The sequence below is a fragment of the Drosophila kikkawai genome, chromosome 3L, assembly GCF_030179895.1.
Source record: "Drosophila kikkawai strain 14028-0561.14 chromosome 3L, DkikHiC1v2, whole genome shotgun sequence".
Lineage (NCBI taxonomy): Eukaryota > Metazoa > Arthropoda > Insecta > Diptera > Drosophilidae > Drosophila > Drosophila kikkawai.
In genome coordinates, this window is record NC_091730.1 from 5,257,545 (window position 1) to 5,271,624 (window position 14,080).

General features: G+C 47.0%; 4 protein-coding genes and 3 non-coding genes across 7 annotated transcripts; 2 read left to right on the top strand and 5 right to left on the bottom strand.

Annotated features, from left to right (window-relative positions):
* Positions 1-35: 35 nt before the first annotated feature.
* hob (bridge-like lipid transfer protein family member hobbit) lies at positions 36-7,917 on the bottom strand. Its single transcript, XM_017174181.3, has 9 exons — positions 7,746-7,917; positions 7,536-7,662; positions 6,937-7,473; positions 6,607-6,879; positions 6,400-6,543; positions 4,190-6,276; positions 3,651-4,131; positions 425-3,586; positions 36-364 (listed from the first exon to the last, which is right to left on the bottom strand). Exons 1-9 carry the CDS (start codon positions 7,796-7,798, stop codon positions 305-307), a joined length of 6,924 nt encoding a protein of 2,307 aa, XP_017029670.1. The 5' UTR covers positions 7,799-7,917; the 3' UTR covers positions 36-304.
* A 78-nt stretch (positions 7,918-7,995) lies between these two features.
* nSMase (neutral sphingomyelinase) lies at positions 7,996-9,944 on the top strand. Its single transcript, XM_017174338.3, has 2 exons — positions 7,996-8,184; positions 8,296-9,944. Exons 1-2 carry the CDS (start codon positions 8,144-8,146, stop codon positions 9,596-9,598), a joined length of 1,344 nt encoding a protein of 447 aa, XP_017029827.1. The 5' UTR covers positions 7,996-8,143; the 3' UTR covers positions 9,599-9,944.
* A 43-nt stretch (positions 9,945-9,987) lies between these two features.
* RpL28 (ribosomal protein L28) lies at positions 9,988-11,869 on the bottom strand. Its single transcript, XM_017174342.2, has 4 exons — positions 11,826-11,869; positions 10,774-10,873; positions 10,347-10,589; positions 9,988-10,159 (listed from the first exon to the last, which is right to left on the bottom strand). Exons 2-4 carry the CDS (start codon positions 10,864-10,866, stop codon positions 10,061-10,063), a joined length of 435 nt encoding a protein of 144 aa, XP_017029831.1. The 5' UTR covers positions 10,867-10,873; positions 11,826-11,869; the 3' UTR covers positions 9,988-10,060.
* On the bottom strand, positions 10,937-11,012 carry LOC121503163 (small nucleolar RNA CD11). Its single transcript, XR_005991322.1, has one exon. It is a non-coding gene; the product is annotated as a small nucleolar RNA CD11 (small nucleolar RNA).
* On the bottom strand, positions 11,150-11,226 carry LOC121503165 (small nucleolar RNA CD11). The gene has a single exon (XR_005991324.1). It is a non-coding gene; the product is annotated as a small nucleolar RNA CD11 (small nucleolar RNA).
* Positions 11,368-11,441, bottom strand: LOC121503164 (small nucleolar RNA CD11). Its single transcript, XR_005991323.1, has one exon. It is a non-coding gene; the product is annotated as a small nucleolar RNA CD11 (small nucleolar RNA).
* A 437-nt stretch (positions 11,870-12,306) lies between the features above and the next one.
* On the top strand, positions 12,307-13,628 carry eIF1 (eukaryotic translation initiation factor eIF1). The gene is made up of 3 exons (XM_017174341.3): positions 12,307-12,472; positions 12,713-12,870; positions 13,206-13,628. The coding sequence occupies exons 1-3, from the start codon at positions 12,445-12,447 to the stop codon at positions 13,350-13,352; spliced, it is 333 nt and encodes a 110-aa protein (XP_017029830.1). The 5' UTR covers positions 12,307-12,444; the 3' UTR covers positions 13,353-13,628.
* The last annotated feature ends 452 nt before the right edge of the window (positions 13,629-14,080 follow it).

Below are 14,080 nucleotides of genomic sequence, written 5' to 3' on the forward strand. Positions count from 1 at the left end.
CTTTATTGCTAACAACAAACGAAACGAAACAAACATATATTATATATATTATATTTAGAGAGTTGCAGTAGCTTAATACTTGAGTGTGATTTAAGTGTGTGTGAAACGTATTTGTTAAGCGGGCGACTCGACATTCCTGTTAAGCAGTCAAGTCCTGCCAAGAGTCCTGGTCAGCACAGCACGTAGCACATTGTATTTTCGTACATCCTTTGAACGTACACAATAATAATAATAAATATACATAGATAAAGCAAAGAGACTTTGTTAAATATCCTTTTATTTATTGGCTTTCCTGGGGATTCCTTCACTTGCCGCTGGAGGAGAACTTGAAGACTCCACCCTTTTTCTGGTTTTTGTTTTCGTTCTGTGAAAAAAAACCATATTAAATCATTTAATTTATTAAATAATTATTGAGAATCCTCACCAGCAACCGATTGCCAAACAGCATCACCGCCTTGTCCTCTGCCTCCTGGGGCGTGGCTCGTTCCCCCGCTGAGAGGATGGGCTGTCGCTGATGGATATGTAGCTTCTGCTTGATGGCCTGCGAGAATATCACCCGACGGCTCACCGACTTCATGGCCAGCAATAGATCCAGCCAGGTCCAGGTAACATTGTGATACTCCAACGTTGGGATGACTAGGGAGTAGTCGGTGATATCCTCCAGGTTCTTCTCCTTGTTGCCCTTGTAGCTGACGCGCACCGGCACCTCGGGTATTTTGATGTAAATGAAGAGCTTGTTCTTCTCGGCGCGCTCCTTCATCTTCTCCACATCGTCCTTTTCGATTTTTACATAGAACTCCGAGTCCTTGGCGCCCTTTTTGGACTTGCCAGAGCGTTTAGTCGAGGACGAGGATGATGTAGAGGACGAAGACGAAGGCTTGACAGCCTGTAAATTCGTTGTGGATGCCGAACTGGTGGAGGCATTGTCGTCCAGCTCGTCGCTGACCTCCGTTTCGGAGGCATCGCGGTCCGGGAAGCAGAACTTGAGCATGGTGCTGTAGAACTTCTTGGTGATGGCTATGGTTATGGGGGCCACATTGATCTCAAAGTGTTCCTTTACCGATATTCCCCCCACCGGCGCCTTTTCCCTACAGAAGATGCGCAGCACCCGCTTGTGCGTGTCCACGGGCATGTCCTTCTGTATCTCGGTGGCCAGCAGGACATCGCGATAGATTTCACGGGGCAAAAGATTCTCCATGCGTATGTTACCCAGTTCCAGCAGATGCTCCACGGAATCATCGCTCTTGGACTTTTTGGTGTACAAAAAGGCGCTCAGGACAAGATCGGCTATGCCAATCTGTCCATCCGTCTCCGTTAGCCGCCACTGGGCGCGCTTGAAGCAGATCTCGTTGGTTCGCACCATGGTCACAGATTCATCGGAGCGCACGTTTAGGATTTTGCTAAGCTGCGACAGCTGTGTCTCCTTGTAGCACAGCAGCATCATGTCCAGGTCCTCGCTGTAGGTGTTGAGCTCCTCCTTGCTCTCGCGGATCATCTGCTGGACATGGTCGTACTCCACGCGCAGCTCCAGAGTGTCACCCTCCTCCACCCGCTCTTTGCTGATCATATGTATGTCCTTCTCCAGGGAACGGATTTTCATTAGCAAACTGCGAATCACGGTCTGCTTCTGCTGGATGGGCCGCTTCTGGTCCTCCGTGGAGTGCAGCTGCAGCTGGAAACGCATCCGGGTGAGCTTCTCCGCCGCCTGCTTGCGCTGCGGCTCCACGTACAGCAGGAGGTTGTTTACAATGTCCAGAATCATGGCATACTGCAGGGAGTTGGTACAGACATCCAGGTCATGATGCATCAGGGTGAAGGCATCCACGGGATCATCCTGCTTCTCCCAAGGCGACAGCAGCTCCTCGGAGGGAGGCGGCGGCACCTCTGTGATATTATTCGGATCTATGGCATCGCCGTAGCTCACGTAAAAGAACTCGCACTTGCACTTGGACACGATGCGCTGCAGCTGAACAGGCTGTGCCTCTCCAGAATTATCGCTTAGAAAAGCGCCTACTGTCTCAGAGACCACACCACCCACACTACGTCCACTGCCCACCAAATGGGAGATATCCTCCGGCAAGTTATTGATCACCGTCTCATCCTTGTCTTGGATATTGTCCACCGTCAGCCACATGATCTCCTTCTCCAGCAGGGAGTTGTTGTCGCCGGCACTCACCGTGGCGTAGTACTGCATGCACTCCAGCAAACCCTTCCAGGTGGTCTTCGAGATGAGGGAGCGCTCCCGCCACACAGGGCGATGTTCTCGCTGCAATATCTCCGCCTTGGCGGCACTGATAATCACATAACCGGATGTCTCACAGCCCTTGAGCAGGACCTGGGAGTTGACCAAGCTTATGGACCAGTTTTCGTGGATAATATCCTGGGCAGAGCAGGCCTGCAATCCCTGAAGCTGCAGCTCCCTCGACTGAGTGCTATGATCATCGCTATACACATTAAACTTGTGATCCGCCTCGGCAATGAGCTGCTGCAGCATGGCGGTGGCATGGATCTGGGCGGGTGCTTTCTTCAGCGAGCCACTGGGCAAGCCCTCGTTGCTGGAACTGGACAGTGTAATGGTGCTATCGCTACGCTTGTGCTTGAGCACAGCCGAGTTGCCTGCACCCTCCTTGCGATAGCTCTTCACCGCCTCCGTGGAGAGGTTGTTCTTCAGCTTCTGGGATTTCATGAAGGAATCGAATAAGGCGAAGGCAACATCCCTATTGCTCTTGGTCCAGGCGCCTTTTAGGTCGTACACCACCAGCTTATGCGTGGGAGTGGTGGACTTGGCCTTAACTTCCTCCTCTGTGGTGGCTGCCGCTGCGGGTATTAGAGCCTCTCGACCATAGGACACCTTGGCCACGCTAAGAAAATAAAAGCGCACAATCTTAAAAGCATCCGAGGCGGCACTGGCAGCCAGGTTCTCAGAGCTGCTGTCCAGCTTCTCGGTTACAATGCTCTTCAGCCAGATCTCGGCATCGTTGAGCTCACAATTCATGTAAATCGTAGACCAGTCAGCCTTCGGACGATGTATAAGACCATCTTCTATGGGATTGAGGGACAGCGAGTGCTCGGAGCTGAAGGACACACGACGACCGTTCAACTGGAAACCCTTCTGCAGGGCATGGGACATCCAATAGAGCACTTGGAACTTGTGCAGGCACATCTGCAGATTGGCCTTCTTATAGTGCCTGCTCAGGGGCTTCTTCCTGGGACGCACATTATTAAAGACAGGACCACGGCGAGTGGGTCTTGTCACGCCCGAAAGTATCAGCTGCAGGCTCTCGAACCAACGCAAGGTGCTGCCATACAACACGAGGCTGGGTATATCCACTTCCAGGTCCTCACCCGCCTTGGGCTTGGTCTCAAACGATATCCAAATGTTCAGATTCAAAGAGCGGAAGGCCCGGAAGGAGTCGTGCACTTGGTTGCTGGAGTACTCGGGCAGCTTGTTGGGGGCACAGGGCATGACAGCATGATGATCATTGGGATTGGCGAGGCACACCCAGTTGAGCTTTACGGTTAGCTTCAGGTTGGGAAAGTGCAGCAAACGACAATCGTCATAGCGGGAAGCCGTGCGTACAGTGACCTGGAAGGAAGGAGACATCATACATTACCCCAACTAATCTTTTAGAGACTTTCCCCAAACTCACATTTAGTTCTCCCTTGAACATGATCTTGGCATTCGTCAGCACAATCCCACAGTTGTTCCAAGTCAGCTCCATCTCCTCCGTGGTATTGTAAGGATCCAGGGAGGCATGGAGCAGTATGGTAAACTGCTTGGCTATCAGGGTCAGCCTTCCATGCAGAAGCAGGCGCAGCTTGTCCCAAAATGGCAAAGGAGGCGAGGGATCCTTGGACGGGGCCGAAATCTTCTCAAAGCTCAGATTGCACTGGGCCATCACGGGCTCCCAGCAGGCTCCAAAGGCATAGCTGCAGCTCTCCAGTTCGCAGTCAAAGTCGTGGTAGAACTTCAAGGAGGGCATGCTGCGCTGGATGACATCAGTGCCAAAGGGTTCGCCCACTTCGATGAAGACATCGCGCTTGGCCCGCTTGGAGCCCATCTGCTCGGCGCCACAGAGGTTGCCATAGAGACGCATGCTTTTCACATAGAACATGGGCTGGGGAAAGTCCCTGAAAAGAGGAAAGGAAATAGGAAGAAAGAACAAATATAATAGAAGCTGCAACCCACCTCAGCATAAATTTCCACTCAGAGCAGCTAATGTTGACGCCGCGACACCAGAGCGTGGTGAACTCCAGACCCTCCTCTGGCCAGGGGCTCTCGTGATCAATCTCCCGCATCATACGCGTCACATTATCATAGCCATGTATGGAGGTGTCAGCCATGGCCATGATCTCCACATCGGTCATGATCCAAGCCAGTAGCCTGGTGCGTACGGGACCACTTTCCCTGATTTTCTTCGAGCGTTGTATGTAGATTTCCGAGTTCTTCTTCACCAGATTCGCATACAAACTCTCGATGGTGCCAGCGGGCAGCAAAAGACGCTCCGCACACAGCTCGGCGATCTTTTTATCGAACAAAGCCTTGCGCTTCAGACTCTCCAGATACTCATCGACCAGCAAGACATAGTTGTCCCGCAGCTTCACTTCGAAGGGATCATCGCTGATCTCCAGCAGGAACTCCTTGATCTTGATGACCAAGTCACAGGGCAGCGGAGAGTCCACCGTGAAGGGTTTCTTCTTGTAGTTGTGCACCAACTTGAGCCACTTGAAGTGGGAGACGCACTCGCTGTTGATGGCATTGTAAAAGTCATGGTCATACGGAAATATGGCCTTAAAGGAGCCGATTGTGGTGACCCACACTCGGTTGGAGGGCAGCTGAAAGCCGGGAAAGTTGACACGCTCCTGGGTGAGCACCTCCAATCGCGGCACAGACTGCATATCCAGCTCCTTGACCGTAAAAATGTGCTGGTCATCGATCTTGACAAAGACATGCTCCGCATAGATCATGTTCCGTTCTTTGTGGCTGAAGAAGAGGCTCTCCACAAAGATCTGGACCGAGTGGCGATCGGAAAGCTTTATCTCGAAAATGGTGCTACGTTCTGCTGATAATTCCACCACTAATCCTCCACGAGGAGCACCCTTCTTGGCCGGGGAAGCGGGCAAAGCTAGCTCGGTTTTCAGATCTAGCATGTCCCTTACCAGGGTGAGCAGATGCATGTGCAGGTTGGAGTTCCAGGTGGCATCTGTGTTGCAGGGTATATAAATGGACAGCTTGCCCAGGGTGCCCTCCACCTGTTCGTGCTCCAAGCGTATGGTTTTGCAGGTGGCAAACACATCCGCAAAGTCGGTGAGGCACAAAGAGGAAGCCTTCATCGAACGCATGATGGCCATTTGGAACTCCTCCAGCTTCAGAGTGGCCACATGCTGGGCACGCGACAAGTACAGCTCGGAGAAGCTGAGCAGCATGTAGGCATTGTGATGGTTTACAAAGTAGGCTGTTATATCCTTGATCTTCAAGGACACGCGCAGGGAGGTAGATGAGGATGAGGAGGAGGACGACGACGAAGGTTGATCGTTTAAGTTCTGAATGGAGCTCATCTTGGATCTTCCCAAGCTTGTCTTCTTCGGCTCTAAGCCTCGATACTGCCTTAGGCACTCCATTGACTTGACCACAAACTCCGCCAGCTGCATGCTGTACTCCGTGCGAAATGTGTGCACGGAAATGTCCAGCTTCGTGGTGTTGGCATACGAGCACAGCTTGACCAGACTCACGCCCAAAAAGAAAGGCGACCCGGGCGAGTGGGTCTTCTTAAGGTTATTAGTATCATTGATGGAGTTGCCCAGGTTGGACCACAGCGTCTCCACCATCAGTTCCATGCTCCACTGACGCTGATTTAGCAGGAGATTCAAAAACTTGTTGTCGTACCGCGAGCTCCGCTTCTCCTCAATCTGTTCTAGCAGAAATCGCGTGTGACTGACACTCATGGCTATGTTCTCGTCCTCCAGCTGCATCAAAAGCGAGACATTAAACAACTCCGCACAGCCCTTGACCACAATGCGTTGCATGATCCACTCGAGGATGCCACCCTCGCGTCGGTTCTTGGCCTGGAGGCCGGAGGCAGGTTCCTCGGAGACCAGGTGATCTGGCAGAGATTTCTGCTTGTGCATCAGCTGCAGAGGCAGCTGCTGTGATCGATCGCTAGAGCGCTGACGGGCCAGGAAATTGTTGTTGACAAAATCAAAGATCTCGCTGTGATTGTAGATTATCTGGAATGTCTTGAGCTTCACATATAAATTGAAGATGTCCTTCTCTAGCTGTTAATTGGATATAATTACAAACAGAAAAGAATGAAAAGGTTTATAAGAATTAAAGGTTAACATTACTAAATGGTTTATATCAGCTAAAGGTTATAATCAATTTAAGAAAGCCCTGCTTACCACCGAATCTATGGTGAATTGCTCCACAAATAGCAGCTTCTCGTACTTGGTGTCTATGTCCAAATGCTGGAACACCAACTTGGCCAGCATGGAAGGCAGTAAAGTCTTCTCATCGGTGACCTTTGAGTTGAACTTGCCTGTGATCTGAAAATATATAATATATCCCCCTTAAAACCTATTAGGAAGTGGATCAAGTTAAACTCTTACATGAAACAGCTGCAGCTTGGCACTGAAGTCGTTCTGCGAGTTCTCCTTGACGGCGGAAAAAGTGGCCGCCTTGATGCTAAAATTAAAGTTCTTTGGTATAATCGGCGCCAGCTTCTCGTAGTTGTCATTGTCGTAGGTGCTCTTTGGCCTCTGTAAGGCCTGAGCTGTTCGCCTCGTCGTCGTCGTAGACGTCCTGCGCTTGGCCTCGCTGAGGAACTCGTACAGACCGCCATGAATGACGGACTTGGCATTGTTGATGACCAGACTAAGGGTCTAATCAGAGGAAAAAAGCCATAAAATCAAATTCTATGTTTGGAAAAGGCAACTCACATCCATGGATAGCGGTCCTTGGGCAAAGAGCGAGGCATCTAGAGTTACATCGAAGCTAACCTCGCCCAGGCAAGGTCGTATCTTGTTAAGATTCTCCAGTGACTGACGGCGAGAGCTGCAGTGCCTCAGCATCTTGGCCTGCGCCTCGCTCAGCGCTGCATTCACCAGCAGAACTCGAGCATTCTGGACGATGCTTCCATCCAAATGCAGCTCCTTGGCCGTGGCATGCAGGAACCAGCCGGGATCAAAGTCATTATTCATCAGCACCACCGATATGTTGTTCACATGGACGGCCATGAACTGGGCAAAGGTAATGATGCTGGCCGGGACTTTGGTCTGCCGAAAGTCCGGCACACCCTTGGCCTCCTTGAACGCAGGCCTGGCGGCGGGCTGTGGCTGGAGCAAGTCGTCGTCCGAGTCAACATCCTGCCAGTTGCGTATGTCCTTGTTGATGCGAATGTCGCGTATATAGATGGAGAGCAGCTTGGTCACCTCGGTGGTAAAGAAGCTGCTACGCAGGCACACCTCCTCGATTTGCTAAGGGGAAAAAACGACTTTATTTCTAGAGAAATTTTGATGATTAAGAGCGAGATATTTACCACCGAGAAACCGCTCTTGCTGATGTGCACATTCTTCAGGGACAGATATGGCAGCGAGATACGTCCAATCCGAACTTTGACCCGAAACCGCTTGATCAGATACCAGCTAATAACCGTGGGCAAGACCCTAAAAATGGGGCAGAGTGATTCAATTATGTTTTTTTATGATTCTCGAACGTCAGCTGGTCAGCTGTGAAGGCTTCCACTCACCAATAAAGGAGGATGAAGAGCACCAGGCAGAATATAAGCAGCTGAAGCATCATGTTAGCGCCTCAAGAAACATAGCGCCCCCGCTTTTCTGTAGCTTTAAGTGCGTTTTTTATTTTAAATGTTTATTACTGGAATTTGCTTGTCAAACATGATGCGGCAATAAAGTGACCAATGCCAGGTCTTTAAAAAATACTGTACAAAAAATACCAAAACAAAGCAATTGAAATATACTATCGATATACGATAGAAACACAAAGAAAACATAAATCTATCGAGGGTTTAACCACCCCTAGAGGCTATATCTTAACAACAAAATTAAAAAGTTTATCTTATCGCCAATCCCCGCGCTCGTTTTGGATGGGATTGTAAGCATGCTAACGTGAAAAACAGCCGACGCAATGCTGCTGCTGGAGCTGAACATTCTGACCCTCAACATTTGGTGAGCATCTATGGGCATCTCCTTTTATGGCTTCCATTGTGCCAGCCAGGCATTCATTGACCTTGTCTCTCCAGAGATTATAACTTTATATATACACATGTCATTTTTCAGGGGCATTCCGTACGTATCAAGCGATCGTGGACCCCGCATTGATGCTATTTGCAAGGAGCTAGCCAGCGGCAAATATGACATCGTCTCCCTGCAGGAGGTGTGGACGCAGCAGGATAGCGAGCGTCTGCAAAAGGGCACGGAGGCGGTGTTGCCACATACACACTACTTCCACAGCGGGGTAATGGGTGCCGGTCTGCTGGTGCTCTCCAAGTACCCCATTCTGGGCACGCTGTTCCATGCGTGGTCCGTCAATGGCTACTTCCATCGGATTCAGCATGCTGACTGGTTCGGCGGCAAGGGAGTCGGACTGTGCCGCATCCTGGTCAACGGACAGATGGTACACTTGTACAATGCCCACCTGCATGCCGAGTATGACAACGCCAACGATGAGTACAAGACGCACCGTGTGATTCAGGCCTTCGACACTGCTCAATTTATCGAGGCCACCAGGGGCAATTCTGTGCTGCAGATCCTCGCCGGCGATCTGAACGCCCAGCCGCAGGATATATCGTACAAGGTGCTGCTCTATACCTCCAAGATGCTCGATAGCTGCGCCTCGGACACCTTCCGGACGAATGAGTGCGAACACAATTCGTATACGTCGCCGCGAGCTCGGGCAAGAAATCCCCAAGGCATTCGCATCGATCACATCTTTGTGCGTGGCGGGGACCAGGTGGTTGCGGAGATTGCCGAGTACAAGCTGCCTTTTCCCAACCGTGTGCCCGGTGAAAAGTTCAGCTTCTCAGATCACGAGGCTGTGTTGGCCAAACTAAGGTTATCCCGACCAACAGTATCAGAGGCTAGAACCATTTCAGAGACTCCAGCAGTGGCCACCATTGAGGTGAACTGCCAGGTGGAGGACGAGGAAACCTGTGCAGTGCGTGAACTTGGTGCGGGCGATGCCCAGGCTGAGCATGATCAGGAGGAGGGAACAACGCCAGAGGTTCTATGCAATGGCAGCTCCACTTCCGTGGTATCAATGCCCGCCGCCCGGACGGCGGCACTCCACGAAGCCCTTGCCCTGTGCGATGCCTCATTACTCCAGCTAAACACCGATCGTATACTCTACTACAGTGCCGCCACTTTCCTGTTTGTCCTCCTGGTCCTTTTGGTTGAGTTCACGGCACCGGTGGGCATGCGCACCATCTTCCTGTTGCTCAAGTTTATAGTGTTTGGCGTCATCTTGTTCTGTGTTTTCATGGCCTCCATTTGGAACTATATGGAGCGAAATGGTGTGCTGCAGGGCAAGAAGTCGATGGAGGTGATGCTGCATCATGCCCAGAAGTATGAGTACTTCTACTAATGGCGCCCAGCTCAATATGCGCATTTAATATCCATGTGTAAAGGTAGTTTAACAGCAGCTATATTTTTCTTTAGACCTAAGCTAGTAAGGACTTGACATGATCTTAGATGGTCTTGTAGAAGATTTCAATGCAATTCCATGGTCTCTTTCTATTTGTAACGTCATCCATGTACCCAGGAACTATAGTTCAATAAAACCGAACCGTATATAAGACAGACACAACTTCATAAATAAAATATATTTTAATCATTCAACACATCAAAATGTAGTTTACTTTGCTCAAATCAAATATTAAAAGTATAGAAATATCGCATATACTCGGGCGAAACCCAAAAAAAACCTTAAAGTATGCTTTATATTCCCCCCACAACACAACACAATTAAATATGTAGGGTGTTTTTAACGTTTTTTCTTTATTCTCGAGTAGAAAACAGCTCCGCATGATCCCATCTGGTACACATTTTATTCGGGCTTCTTTCCCTTAGCCAGCTCAGCCTTCTTGCCCTTGACGGGGGCAGGCTTCTGGGAGCGGAGGACAGCGGACGCACGACGGAGAGCAGCCTGCAAAAGCAAGAACACAAATAATTAAATATATGATGCCAGTGAAAAAATAAAGAGAACTATCAAGGATAAAAGCCTCAGACAGGTTTATCAACACGGATCATTCTGCGATCTTGGTTGTGTAGCATAATTAAAAAAATATCATCATAACAAGTGATCTAAGAGCCTAGATTTAACCAATATTTACCTGGGTCAGGTCCTTGCGGTATTTGGAGCCAATGAGCAGGTTCTTCAGCTTTTTCAGAGAACGGCGGGGACCGGCCTTGAAGTCAACACGCACCGTGTTCTTGGCAGGACGCTGGGCATACTTGCCCTTCTTCAGCACAGCGGTGAAGCCCTTCTTGTCGGCTGCGGGCACGACTCCGAGGGTCTTCTTGTGCACGATGCCGCTGTAGCGGTACGAGCTCACGCTGGCCAAGTTGTTTGGCTCCTGGAAAGGTAAGAAAAATGCAATGAGTAATTATTTTTAATGAAAATTAGGCACTAATGCAGCCAAGATTTGCTCAGATTAAAGTTACTATCATGTTGTATTCAAATATCATTGTGAAAGTTTTAAAGTAGAAACATCATTGGAGGCTTTTAGGTTATTCAAAAATATTTATTCATTTACTTACTGTGCTGAAGGGCTTCTTAACATCGCGCTTCTTCAACAAGAAGGCGTTGTTGTTGCGAATGATCAACCAGTTGAGGTGCGAAGAGGTTGCCATCTCACGTCTGCAAAAAAAAAGACATTAAATTAGTAATAGTTCCTCGGGCACACAAATATTTATTTATTTTAAGGTATTTCAGTCTTGGGTGATGAATATAGTCTTCAAAGTACTCTTCCGTTCATTCGTTCATCATTTTACACAAAACTCAAGTACCAAAAGTGACTTATAGGCTCACCTTTATAGGGAAATCCAGATTTAGCCACACAAAAGGGAGGAAACATGAAATAAAAATTATAAAGTTAGAGATCTTTCTTTTTGGTTTTCATTTAGAAGAGCTCCTTGACTATTTTCAGTCTTGGGTGATGAATATAGTCTTCAAAGTACTCTTCCGTTCATTCGTTCATCACAAAATCTGTAATTATAACCTGTATGTGCTTTATATTCACTTACCTTTAAAAGTAACACCAGATTATCAGCCAAAACCAGAGGTTCATGAAAAAAAGATGAAAAAGTAGTTAGTTTTTGTTGTACGTTGAATCATAAAAGGCGTTTTTTTTTAGCTTCTTTCAGTCTTGGGTGATGAATATAGTCTTCAAAGTACTCTTCCGTTCATTCGTTCATCACAACGAAGATTAAATGAGCTAAATAGTTACAACATGTGCTCTTACCTTATAAATCAAATTTCCAAGAAAGAACAGCAGTCAAGGTACATGGAAATCACAAGGAAGAAATAAATTAGTAACCGTTTTCAGCATAGCAAACTATCATTAGTAACAAATTCTGGCATGGCTTTCAGGCACTTTAAAGTTGCACATTTTTTAGTTCTTGTATTCACTATTGTCGCTGCTATGTTGCACGTGTGGGTAAAACTAGATTTACCTCCGCGCTTGGGCGCTCCAACAGCCAAATTAACTGCAACACGTGGTGCAGGCATTGCGCTCAGCATTTGCAGTGCACTTGGAACGCTGTGGGAGGCTCTAACTTAACCAAATCAAGACAAAACGCTAAATGCCCACCTTTTCTCGTTGAAAGACAAGCAGGAAAGAAATATGGCAGCCCGGCATAGCGTGAACTTGGCTGCGCTTCCCAAAACCGCACGGTTGCACGGGCTCGCTAGCAATAGTCGCAGGAGTTGGCAGCGCGCAAAACTGTAAGGAGGAACTGCCAATTATTTTGTATATTTATAGTTTCGATATTATGAATTTAATTTTTCATATTATAATTAACTTGTTTTAAAAATTAAAAAATCCCAAAAATAAAAATGATTATTTTAAGTTTTATTGATAACAAATTAAGGCTAAATCCAGTATTCTTTTCAATGCGATTTGTAGAAAAGATAATCTACAATGTAAGCGTCACAGTTATTATTATTAGATAGATCAGCATATTTAAATCAACCAAATATATATATTTTTAAATAATACAATTATTAACCATCGATAGTATCGCAGTTCTCACACCTCTAGCTCGACACGCTGAACGCACGACAGACAACCCTAGTGACAACCCTGTGTTAGACTTGTCAGACAAACACATTTCCGAAAACTCACTTAAAACGTTAAATTAAAAGTTCAGATAACAACAGATAGTTTAAAAAAGTTTTTGTTTTCGGCTGTGGTTTGTTTTTATTGTCGTATGTCCATCCAGAATTTAAACACTCGTGGTAAGTGCTGCGAGTGCAGTTTTTAGCCCCAGTTACACATGTACATAAAAATGGCTGCTCTCGTGTTCGTCATCATCGAGCAGCGGCCCCCACCTCTGCGCTGGTGTGTGTGTGTGTACACCCATGCACACGTACAATAGCAAAGCACGCTGCAAGGGTGTGATTACATTGTACATCCATTACATTACTTTTCATCACTGCATCCGATAATCAATGGAGTTTCCTTGCCCTTTCCCACAGACCCCTTTGCTGATGCAATCAAGGGCAATGATGATGATATTCAAGACGGGCTAGTGCATATAAGAATCCAGCAGAGGAACGGTCGCAAGACACTAACCACTGTCCAGGGCCTGTCCGCGGAGTATGACTTGAAGAAGATAGTCCGCTCCTGCAAGAAGGTAAGCTATAAAGCTGAAAACCATGTATAAACCATAACAATAGTGTCGTAGTGGGATCGTGAGTGCGGAAATTTCCGTTTAGAGCCAAGCAAATAATCTCGGAAATTGATGTACAAAGATCAGTCGGCGTCTTTCGGTGAAAGTTTTTTATTTACAGAGGGATCCATTAGGTCTTATAATCAACCTAAATCTAATAATTTGACCGCAACTGTACTAACCCTTTGTAAGATTAGATTACTTCCTTTTTATGATAGTAAAGACCTTACCACCACGACAGTTTCTTACCGAAAAATTAAAACTTAATGATATTAAAATATATTTGAAACTCCCCACAGGAATTCGCATGCAATGGCACTGTAATCGAGCACCCAGAGTATGGTGAGGTTCTCCAGCTCCAGGGCGATCAGCGTGAGAACATCTGTCAATGGTTGACGAAGGTGGGACTAGCTAAGCCGGACCAGCTCAAGGTGCACGGCTTCTAGGCGGACAAAAACGAACAAAAAGCGGTGTGAATTCTCACTACTATTTCATTCTTAAGCACCACAACAACATTAACACCCTTTAACAGCAACTAAAGCTAAAGTTCTTTGTTCCGATTTAATTGAAAAACTCTCTTGATATATAGAACATTTACATGAAGACAGAAGAAGCAATAGACCATTAACTGAGAACAATGTTATAAATAAAATTAAATGTTCAATTTAAATAAACGAACGTGTGTGTGGGCGCTGCCTTAGCATAATGGAGACGAAAACGGATCATGATGTTGTAATTAATTGTGCTCTAAAAGCTTATGGATTATGCTGGTTGAGACACACCCGAAAATCTTAATTGGGTTAAGAATTACTTAATTATGCTATGGAAAAATGGGATTCTCAGAATTGAAGTTGAATTATTCTTCGAATTTATATGCTTTCAAGTTTGAGGTCGGCTAATGTAGATTTTTGTGTAAAAATGAGTACGGATTTATAACTTCGACAAGTTGATGTTTGTATACCCTTGCAGTTTGCAAGGCGATTTGTTTTAAGGCTAATTAATAATGTTTTTTAAACTGTTTTTCGTTATTACGATAGCTTAGTGATATCGATAGTACCAGCGCCAAACTATCGATATCAGCAGAAGGATATCGATATCGACAGCTCTTCCCTTGCCAACTATAGTTGTGAGCGCGAATATTTTGCGTGTGTTGCATTTTGTTGGATGAGAAAAG